An 11,747-nucleotide genomic window follows, 5' to 3' on the forward strand; every position below is an offset into this window, starting at 1 on the left:
GAAGGGTTGGTTCAATTGAGATGTGATGCAAAGTACCATGAGGAATTATTTTCAGACTAAGCTTCCGCATTTCAGAGCACAGTGTCTCTTGTATGATTTGGCAGAGAGTCAATTGCAATGAACTTTGCCACTGAGTGCATCCGCTACTACATTAGCCTTGCCTGGATGATAATGCACCTCAAGATCATATGACACCCGTTACCAGTATGGATTGTTGGCCCAGCAGGAGTAGGTGCCCATAGGTGATTGGTAAAGGCCTTTAGGAACCGACATTGGCTCACACTCTTTACCTATAACACACAATTGGTTATGGACTTTTGCTCGTTACCAATGAGTGGTCATTAGTAATTACCCATAAATGATAACATTGGCTATGACCGTTACCAATGTCTGTATCTCACGTAGTGATTATGATTGCAAAAGGGTAAAAATCCACACTTGCAGATCTAGATAAATAAAAGACTTAAAACGCTGAAGCATGCACTTTTGTTTAGACAGGTCCTAATTGAGAGTTGTTGCCTAATTTGGCTTGGTACTTACATCATATGTGAGATGATAGTATCAATGTGGAGGTTCACAATCGGGGCAGATGTCTACCGATTTATTTAAATTATTTGCTAAATGATAACTTCCTTGTATGTTCAACTTTAATTTTTTGCATATATATAATTTGGTGATATTTTATTAGATCATGATGCAAGTCCAAAGCAATGCACCGGGACAGACTTAGTTTGCTTAGAAGATCCACAAGGGTTGTGACATCGTCCTCTTTTGGCTTGATGAAGATCGTCGGCCACTGCTCTACCTTGCTGCTTGGCATTGGAACCTTTTTCAGTTGCAATGCCTGGGAGCTTCTCCAACTGATCAATGGCAATTACAAAAAAATAGGAGCAAGGAACTATTACAGAAAGCATTTGTAGAGACGGTTAAAATGAGATTTTTAGGAACAGGCATCAGGCCCATTGCTACTTTTCGCAGCTAAAAATAACGTTTGCAGGGCGAGTAACATACCAGCCCCTAAAAGTCAATTTCTTGAAGCGGATCATGCCATCACACACCCTACAAAACGATTTTTAGGGACGGGTGAGGGCACAACCCGCCCCTAAAATCAACGGGGTTAGAGCCGCGTCACCCCGCGCCTCCGCTGCTCCGAGCTGCCGCTCCTCGTGCTGCAGCCCACGCCGCCGCTGCTCCGGGCCGCCCCTGTAGAACAGATCTGCTGCCGGTCGTCGTGCCGCCACTGCTCTGGGTCGCCGATGCATAGTAGATCTGGACGTGGCCATGTCGGCGGTGATGCCCCCACCACAACCACTAGCTGCCCCACACCGCCGCACATCCGGCCCAAGGCGTCATGTGCGCGGCCGCGCGCCGCAGCCACTCCCGTGGTTTCGAGCCACCAGCCACGCTCACCACCACCATCCGCTGCCCGCACCGCCGTGGATCCGGCCTAAGGCGTCATGTGCATGCCCGCATGGTCCTTCCCTGCTGTCCGCGCAGCCGCGCCCTGCCGCTTTTTTGCCGCTGTGTCCACAACCCGTGCCACTGTGGGTCCTTGCCGAAGGCGAGGCCGCCGATGTTGTCGAAGGTGAGGCGGAGCAGGAGGTCCTGGAGGTCACGCGGCTAGCCCCGAGCCAAGGCACCGTAGCTCCCGCGGGCGGTGCCGGAGAGAGAGAGAGAGAGAGATAAGGCAGCGTGCGAGGTGGGTGAACGGGAAAAGATAAGGTAGAGAGAGATGGGGAGGATATGGCATAGCCGGGCAGAGGAAGGGGTGGGGCCGACTATCCTTCGTCCAGCCAATGGGCTCACAACCTTTCAAAGCACACAGATCATCACCATCGAGTGCCCACACTGCACCTATCGCCTAAATTTTTAGGTGTGGGTGACGCCCCCACCTGCCCGTACAAATAAATTTTCCTATTTTGAAATTTGTTTAAATGAAAATATATAGTAAAGCATATAAAAAAAGTGAAATTTTTTCCATAAATCTATTGTGACATGTAGAACTTTACAAAAATATCAAAAACCGGATTTCAGCATATATAATGGTTAAGAGTGTGAAATCATAATGTATAACTCACTCAAACTACTATCTTATACAACTCAAGGCTGACTATGTGGTTTTCATACTCACAATCACTTTAGTCCATAAAATGCTCTTTTAATATTATTTTCTAGTTTTATAGGTAGGCTTATGGTAAAATTTTCATCTTTTTTATGTATTTTGCTATTTTTTGAATTAAACTAATTTCTGAAATAAGTTTAAAAATCATTTTAGGGGCGCGAGAGGACGATCCATTGCTAAAAATACTCTAACAATAAATTTTTAGGGGCGGATCACCCCATCATCTGCTTCTACTTTTTTAGGAACGGGTGATGGGGTGCCCCGCCCATAAAAATGCACTTTCAGGGGCGGTTTGGTTGCTCAGTAACTCAGTTTCATTTATAGCAACTGGTTAAATTTTGACTCACCCCTAAAAACATGTGAAACCCGCTCCCATGCTTGATTAGTTCGCCCGGCGCCCAACTGAGCAATATGTGGGATGTAGACGTATGGAGTCCAGCCAACCAATCTTACCAAGTTTCCGCATGATCGTTAAGAGAAATTCTTAATACACGACTAGTAGGATGCACGTGCGGCACGTGTTTAAAAAATCATGTTACGTAAAAACATGTCCACACTAAATTTTAGTTGCAATAAATATTTTTAAGATATACAGTGGAAACACACAAGGAGGTCTTAGTTATGAGGGACCAACACAGGTTGCCCATTTGAAAAGATCTATATTCAGTACAAGAGCAGAACAATGAAACTGAAATAGGGCTGCACAATGTTAACATAATTATGAGATTTAACAGTTTCCATCGAAGTTTCCTACATGATACGTTGCAACTTGTCGTAAAAAGTAACTTATATATATTCCATATTAAAAAATTTTAAGCTCCTCTAATTTGTTCTAATGACACAATCACATAAACAACATCAGTATCTCGATATCTATTATGGTACAATGGTATTGGCATCCATCAACTGTTCTATTATGGAAATACAAATAATAATTGCTCATCCATCAACTGTTTAGCTTGCTCCCTCTACTTATCACTCGATTCCTCAAAAGAACCAGAAGAAAACAAATGCACACAAGAACACTATTAAAGATGGCTACTTCATGCTCATACAACAGAGAAGAGTCTACTAAGAAAAATAGTTAGAATGTGCTTTATAGTCGGTGCGCGATCATATGAACAGCTGATGTTATTAGTCATAATTCTTTTGATCACGGGTAGAGAGAATGTTATTAGCAGCAAAAAAATGCTTCATAGAAAAATAAATGGAAAACCTTACAGCAAGCTTAAAGGAAAGACTTAAATAGAGGGTCAGAAAATGAGCAAATTAAACTATTAGGATTTTAAAATTTATATCAAGTAGTGGAGAAGACGCCAACTATCACAATCTGGCAGTGATGAACTGCCATACTCAAAGTCAAGTTATAGATACTGTAGATTTGTAGAGGCAATGAATCGTGCATATCAAATAAAGTCAGATACTGCCATCCAAACAACCAAATAAGAGCAGCAATGGACTGGTTTCTATCCGGGTGAGTGAAACCACTGGTAACAGCAGTCAAAAAGTAAAAGTAACACAGAATGGAATAATCCATCTGCAAAGCCTGATGGGCTTGGGGTTATGTTTTCCCATCACTTGAAGCAAACAGAATCAAGAATTTGCATATCTATAAATGAGACGATTACTTACCCAGCATCTGAGTATATACTAAGTTTTAAACCTTTTCCGTGCACCTAGTCTGCAACAGCTTTGATGCCTAAAGGGAAAATCTTTGGATAGCAATTGATCCTACGAGTTACAGTTACAAGAAAGACCTTAGAAGCTGTAGGGGTAAACTGTTGATGAAATAAGTGTGCTTGAGCATTGACCCATCCCAAGTTTTTCGCAGAGAAATAATGTAGCCAAATCTGCAACCATTACACACTAACTACCTATTGCACATGTATCCAGATGCAAATTGACAGATAATTTAGAAAACCATGGATTGAAAGCAGTAATAGTGTTGGCATAGAGGCCTATAAATAGGCAGTACGTGGCTCAGGGATTGACAAGTACATTACTTAACTAACAACAATTAGTGATGAGATCCTGTGCAAACAGATGGACGAGCCATTTAGGTGAATCGTAAAACATTGTGGACTTAGTCATGACATGGTGGTCATACACATCAGTCACAAGTTAGCGACCCCTCTGTATTCAGCCTCCAAATGAATATTAATCAGTTAAGCTACAGATCTGAAGACTCCAAATGAATCATTAGTGCATCGCCACCATCAATTAAATTGCATACATGACAGATTCAAACTTCGGTGTGTAAGCACTCCATCTAGTACTCCTTTTGATAGGATTCAGTGTAAAAGGCCCTCATGAACTACAGCAACGCCAGAGCCTTTCCAGCAAGATTAGCCGTAATTACCAAACCTCACTAAGTGGAGGAACAAAATTCAATCTAATTAGTACCTAGTGGAGGGCACAATCCCATCCCATGCAGCAATATAATTATGCAGCCAACGAAATTTAGTACCGACTAGCTTCTTCCGGGACAGGTATTAAGTGTGAAATATTGGTTGCTAGAAACGAACAGGCACCCGGCAATCGCCGGCGCGAAGGAGGCAGCGTCGAACAGCCGCAGACGCTCGGCCAGGTTGGGGACCAGCCGCCGCCGCATCCTTGCCTTCTCGTTCTTCTGCACGGCCATCAGATGAATCCAACTGGGATCTTCAAACCAGGCAAGCACGAACAAGAGGCGATCCACTCCTTTGCTCGGATCGAAGTGATGAGTCGCCATGGAAATGGTGAGCTCGCGCACCTGTGTTCTGGAGGGTGGCGTGGACGGTGTAGCTTCTCCAGAGGAGAGCCAGGGGCTTATGAACCCGGCGCCACCACCCCCAGTGCCGCGCCGCGTCTGCGCACGGTGGAGCGGCCGCGGCCGCGGCGCAGGAGGGTGTGAAAGCCGTGGCCGCGTGGTGGAGCGGCTTGGCCGCCGAGCCCGCGACGCAGGGGGGCGCACCGCCTTTGCCGGGGAGGGAGCTTGCCTGCGGTGGCCTTGACGGCGAAGGCGACGGAAGGCCAGAGAGCGCGACGAGGCCGGAGATCTTGCCAGCAGTGAGGGTCGGATTGGCTGGGGACACGACGGCGCCGACGGACATGAGCACGTAGTAGAGCACGGGGACGTCCGGACGTGGACGCCGGGCGGCGCGAGGACAAACGCGACATCGCCACGGGAGACGCCCAGGCGGGCATGGAGCACAACGGCGAGCGCGTTGACCCGGGAGAGGAAGGCCTCCCTTCCCCGCGCGTGCGACGGCGACGGCGACGGCGACGGCGACGGAGCGGGTCGCAAGACTGGTGTCGGAGGAGCGGCGGGGATGGATGGGATCTGCACAGGCGAGGGGATTGGGAGGTGTGCGGCGGGGGTGGGAGGTAAGGCTGCGTGCTTGCGTGATGGACGCGCGGGATTGGAGCGGGTGCGGCGGGCGGGTAAGGTGGACGCGCGGTGAAAAAAACATTCGACTTTCGGCGGAAACACTCTGGAACATCGAAAAACCATCGGTCTTCCCCTCCAGACCAATGGGCCGGGGTCTGATAGATGGGGTGCTGTGAAGGGTACAGAGTGCTTGATCTTAGTGTAGGTGATTTTCAATTCTTTTGGATCTTTATAGTATAGATAAATATCCACTTACTCAAGCAGCTTCCCCTAAGCTCTTGCAATTAAGCTAAAATTTCCCTTCCCGTTAATTCAACAAGGCTTCCGAGAAAGGTATGCTACAAGCTGACCCTCCTATTAACTTTATTAATTCTGAGCTTTGGACATTAGGAATATGTTGAATGAATTGACGATGTACTCTCTCTAATCGGTGCAGCCTGATGAGTGCTCTCAGGGTACAAATCAAAAGCTTTTGTGATGTCAAGCTTGAGGAATAGCATTAGCATTTTGCTCCTATGGAAACAATATGATGTACTGCGCACCAACATCATGAATGTGGCCGTCTCTTGATAAGGAATAGCTTTTGTGATGTCGAGCATGAGGAATAGCATTAGGTCAAATAAGCTTGTTTATTCGGGGAGTCAGACGCATCATCAATGAAGTTGAATACATAGACATATTGCCACCAGATTTTTATACTTTGGTAAGTTACAAACCTCTGCAAAGAAATTAAGCATCTTTAAATTAAAGGAGCAGCAAAAGTTTTTAACAAAAAGCATAAACTGGAAATGTTTGTTGACTTTGTTATACGAGATGATCAAGATATTGTCTTCTCACAAATCTCTCGAACAAACTGATCAGCTTGGGCATGACAAGTTCACAAAAAATATTATTTTCCCTCTGTGGTACAGCCAACAGTAAAAATGAGAAAATAGAACAGTCATCATGTTGATAAAGGAAAAAGGGGATCTGTTCCAACGAGGAGCTCCAAAATAATCCTTATGCAGCTGCCCTCAATTTCTCTGTCTTCCTCTTCAAACGTTCCATGAATTGAGGATTAGCCTCAAGTCTTCCTTTTACATAAGCATTTCTAGCATCCTCAACAAGTTTATTGGCTTTCATTGCATCTTCTATTAGAATATATATTGTCCTTAAGCAATCTTTTCTGTTTTCCTCCCGATGTTCAAACCTGCCAAAGTAAATAAAACTGCAGCAATAAGGATCATCCTGGAGAACAAGATGGTTCTATGAGTATGAAGCAGAGCCACAAATAATACCACGCAGTTTTAGAAATACACACACATTATCATTGATTGGAGCTCACTATCCTCTCAACTTGATATTTAGGGATCCAAACAAAGAATGAGACTGAAGTACTGAGATCAATATTTTAGTGGGTGGAGGAATGAAAGATGAAGCCTTCCTAAGCCTCATTGTGCCCCACCCAAGCGCAACAACACCACATTTTAGTATTCATACTAATATATTTGAAAAAATTTAATAGATTGTCATCTTGTATTCCAGCATGAAAACCACTATATGCTTATATCTTCAACAAAAATCCATCATAATTTGTTTGTTGTCCTTAGTGTCCAGTGTATCATGTCCAATGAGAAAGTTGTACTAAGTTACATATGCTAATCTCATCAAGTTATAATTATATCAAGACAAAAACAAGTGTCTGAAATGACCACCAGAAACCAAAAGTGTGTCAGATTAGAAGTATTTCACCTAGCAAAGGAAATTTGATGCTTTGAGAAAATATGTTTATCTAAAATTCCACGTTTCGTTTGATGATTAGATAAAGAAAATGAAGTCATAAGTTACAACCATCATTTGACAAATTCCACATTTCGTTTGATTCTAGACAAACATTTGACTTGCAACTTGGATTAGGATCCATCCCACATTTCTTGGGTGGACGACCACAACATTCAATGAACATATTAGTATTAGTCGTATGAAAAAGGGCCAATACTCATAAGAGGAGCAAGACTTCATTGGAAATTTTAGTGATGGATGTCGCGCATCACATCATTTCATAATCTTAATTTGATCATGCAAGAGGGAATCCACCATACCTTTCACTGGTTATTGTGAGCTCATCTTTCCCAGAATTATACCTCTTTCCAACAACTTCACGTAACCGACGTAAAGCATGCCGTGAAAGACCCAATTCCTTCACAGTTACACTGAGTTTGACTTTTCTGTTTTTGGGATGATATGCATCACCACTAGGAGCAAACACAATCTGTGATTCCCACCTTAGAACAGGTCCATCGCCAGGTGGATCATCTACCTCAACTTTCTTACTTCCTGTTTCAGTAAGTTCATCTGGGTCAGTTGGCATCTCCTCTTCCATTAGTTCTGTGCACTCAGCAACCATCTTATCCTCAAATTCTTTGAACAAGTCGTATGCCTGCTCAGGTTCCATCTGTCCCCTCTCACACATGTCTCCCAACTCGTTAAATTTGGCCTCCACCTTTTGCTTAATCTCATCTTTATTTAATATGTGAAATTTGAAAAAACACACAATATAAGTAATATAACAATAACTACTGTAAAGAAACATGAGAAAAAACAGAGCATTAGCTATTCTACTCAAATAATTAGTAGTACAGTGTATGTGCCAAAAAAATTCACCAAGATGCTCAACATGCACACAAAGACAATTAGGCTGTTTGTAACTTTGTATCATCCATACTGGAAAGAAACATGTAAACCAAAAGGAAAGGACACCTTTTTAGTCAAAGATGCATATTCTATAGACAAGATATGCTTGATTCCACAAAGTACAACCTGGACAAATGCCTACTTCTGTAATAGCAAGTCCAATATATCTCATGGTGATAGATTCGATTATTTGATCCACACCTAGCTAAAAGTTCAAATTCTCAATTTGTTTCTAGCTATATTTTTTAAGATCAGTATGAAGTTCCAACTGTTTGAAACTATACTTACTGTCTCCTGCATCTATAAATTGTAGATTGACGTGGTTAGCCTCGAAATTTTTTGGATCTACCATACATAAGAGTACAGGTAGATGCATGTGATCTAATTGCAGAGGGGGGCACATTGTACCATCTGAAACAATGAAGAGCAGGATGGCCATGGCACTGCTGCAGATGCTGCATAGCCTGGTTATCCAATAATGCACCAACCTACTACTTGAACACCATGACTCCATGAACATTCTAATATATAACACCTCAAAGGAGGAGCTTGCATACCAATCTAGCTGAAATCTGAAGGAGCTAATGAGTATCCCAACTGGGCACGGGAACACCACAATTACCTTTGGCATACATTTTGGTTGTTATCAGATTCATTAAGTCGTATTTGGGATTTTGGGTTAAGTGCTAACTACTGAATAACTGATGCAAAATTCAATACATATAGTTCATTAAATCAAAGTTCAAATTATCAAGGAAATACCAAAATGAGCTAACAAATAGAATCATGTGGACAGGTTCAACATCGTTTAACAAGGCAGGATTCTACAGATAGTTGACGTCATTCCTGACACAAAATAAATCAAATGACGAAAGCTACTAAGTAAACAAATCACTACGTTATGTGCTACAATGCCCAGCATAATAAATTCTGCAGCATACAATTCGGCTCAAATATGATAGGTGTGAATATAGTTCATAGACGCACCAACATATGCTGATAGAAGTTAGGGCGGCAGCAAATGACATCCTGATTTTTTCCCTTTAAATCAAAACAGGCATAAATCTCTACCAGACCATTAAACCATTCTCTTTTTCTCCTTTGCAACTTGCAAGCAAGACAATAATAATAATAACACTCACTAGGTCAAAAGAAACAAAACGAAGCATCAGTAGTTCAGTACTCTTCTAGGGTAACATTTCTCAAACTTGGCTACAGTTAGATCTCAATGTTTCCAAAAATACGCTAGGCACTAGGCAGGCGGTGAGGCTCAGCTAGGACCAACGCCTAGGTGTGATTAGGCACTTGTATTTTTTGCAGGTGGCTAGAGTAATGCCATGTTAAACAGAGGAAATATTGCATAATAATTAGTAAGACAAAATTTTGATATTATCATGCACCAATTAGTTATGCCATGACCACAGTTCATTGAGCTCACTTTTGTATATAAATCAAGTCCAAAACTTGATTAGGTGAAACAAAAAGGCCTAGGTGCTAGGCAAGGTAGTGTTGCTCCACCTAGCACCTAGGGACCGCCTTTTGAAACACAGCTTCATCTATTAGAACAACAAAAAGTAACAGGAAATTGCTATTTAATGAATACATTCACTGCAAAGAAGTTTAAGTTTCAAAGAAATTCAGATGGCCAAGCCCATCTATATTCTATACTTTATATCTAGCAGTCTAAGAATAAAAGCCAAACTGAATTACAAGATAACATATGGATCTCATTACAATATTATCCAATCAATTTGTCATCAAAATTTCCTGATTTTAAGGAATTGAAACATCCAACAGAATTCAATTTATATAAATGAAAAGGTACTCTTCAGAATGTAACAAATTAACAATTACAGAACCAACTGGTGAAATCAATCCTATGTAGTCTCAATACTTTGTAGAAAATAACCACGATTCATCCTTTGCTTCCATGTTGTATGTTGTATCCACTAATTTCTGTTCAAGATAATCAATTATTGCATTTGCTAAAGGTTTATACTAGAAGGAGAAAGATCATTGAGCCCAACTTACCAGGCAGTAGTTTGTCCCAGTGGAGCATGTCCTCGAGGATATCCTCACACTCCTTCATGTTAGTGAGGTGCCCCTTATCTGTTGCCTCCTTGATCATAGCATCCCACTTGGTGTCATCCATATTAAAGAACTCATCACTCTTGATCTTCTTCTCAACATACTCACTCACATTGTAGAGATCATTTAGCTCCTCATCGGTATCATGCATCTCCTCAAAGTCGGACTCAAAATCACGGTCACGGACCTCAGGGACCGGCTGACTGCGTAGCTCCTCAATAAGGTCATCATCGGTCTCACTGTGGACACCAGCAAGCTTCCGCCCAAGAACTGCCTCAGCCACAGATGGTAACTCTACCTCTTCATCCACCCCATAGTATGTCTCCAACCTATTCTTCAACTCTGCAATTAGAGGCATTGTTGATCGGGTCAACAAGAACATTTATTCTTGATACTTGATATTTATTGGTTTGTATGGTATACAATTGCAAGCCAAGGTATCGTGCACGAATTTGGCGCACAGTACCTGGCTGCAGCATTTCATCAAACAATTGCCATGTGCATGGCAGTACCATTCCAAAAGTTGCATTTCACTGCAGAAAGTACGAAACGCTCGCTGCATAGAGCGTTCCCTCGGGTGGCTCATTCGGTCGAGCAGGTGGTGTGCAAGGGGCGGCGTGGACACTTCGAATTCTATATCACAAAGGCTATACCCGAGTCCGGAAAACATCGCAAATCAGTGCCCCTTGAAGTTGGACTGAGCAGTTCTCCTCCGCTAATTCGATCAAGAAGTGCGGGGAGTGACGAAGGGAGTACCTGGGTTAGGGACGTCGGCGGAGCGCGGAGGCGGCGGCGGCTGCGCTGCGGCGGGGGGAGAGGCGTCGTCGGAGAGGAGGCGACGGGGTACGAGGAAGGGGATGGTGGTGGTTGGGGAGGGTTTACGAGGCGGGGGAGGGAGAACGATTTGGGTATGGCGGTGCAGGTGGGCGAAGAAGCGTCGCATCGCGCCGACGGCCGGGAGGGCGGACAGGGAGGGGCGGTAGTGATTCCGGAAGAAGGGGGTTTAGGGTTTGCTATGGGGTTCCAGTTGGTGGTTGGTGTACCCACTCGCTTACAATTCTAGAGCATGCACAATTCTAGGTCAAAATACACCCCTCTCGATGGGTTCGATTTTCCCTCGTAGCATCTCTAGAGCAAGCACAATTCTAGGTCAAAATACTGTAAGGCCGATCTGCTCTACTAAAGTATTCTGCTTCACTAGGTGTGTTTGGCAGAGTTCCACTTCAGAAACTCCAACATCTCCATCAATATATCATGCCGAACACGTCTAGCTCCAGCAACAACTCTAAAAAAAACTAGAGTTAAGGGCCAACTCCACATTTTTCTTGGAGCTCCTCAAGAGGTACTCTTGAGGAGCTCCAAAAATATTTGTTTGCCACTGGTTACACAGTTACCGCTTCGCGAGAAAAAAAAAAAGAGCGCTCTGTCTTCTCCCTCCCTGCACTGTTCCCCTCCCTATTCCGAGCAGCCGCCCCTAGGGGAAAGGGTTACAAG

At 43.4% G+C, this 11,747-nt stretch overlaps 2 protein-coding genes across 3 annotated transcripts; both read right to left on the bottom strand.

The window, feature by feature from the left end:
- Positions 1–2,822: 2,822 nt before the first annotated feature.
- LOC120655555 (gametogenetin-like) lies at positions 2,823–5,671 on the bottom strand. Of its 2 annotated transcripts, XM_039933425.1 has the most exons (3): positions 4,875–5,660; positions 4,648–4,751; positions 2,823–3,119 (listed from the first exon to the last, which is right to left on the bottom strand). In XM_039933425.1, exons 1-3 carry the CDS (start codon positions 5,602–5,604, stop codon positions 3,069–3,071), a joined length of 885 nt encoding a protein of 294 aa, XP_039789359.1. In that variant the 5' UTR covers positions 5,605–5,660; the 3' UTR covers positions 2,823–3,068. The 2 variants fall into 2 exon arrangements, with proteins under 2 accessions (XP_039789359.1, XP_039789358.1); XM_039933424.1 differs by having other exon boundaries at positions 4,648–5,671.
- A 599-nt stretch (positions 5,672–6,270) lies between these two features.
- On the bottom strand, positions 6,271–11,289 carry LOC120655556. Its single transcript, XM_039933426.1, has 4 exons — positions 11,010–11,289; positions 10,197–10,595; positions 7,574–7,991; positions 6,271–6,681 (listed from the first exon to the last, which is right to left on the bottom strand). The coding sequence occupies exons 1-4, from the start codon at positions 11,194–11,196 to the stop codon at positions 6,492–6,494; spliced, it is 1,194 nt and encodes a 397-aa protein (XP_039789360.1). The 5' UTR covers positions 11,197–11,289; the 3' UTR covers positions 6,271–6,491.
- Positions 11,290–11,747: the final 458 nt, after the last annotated feature.

This window comes from Panicum virgatum, chromosome 1N (genome assembly GCF_016808335.1).
Source record: "Panicum virgatum strain AP13 chromosome 1N, P.virgatum_v5, whole genome shotgun sequence".
NCBI lineage: Eukaryota > Viridiplantae > Streptophyta > Magnoliopsida > Poales > Poaceae > Panicum > Panicum virgatum.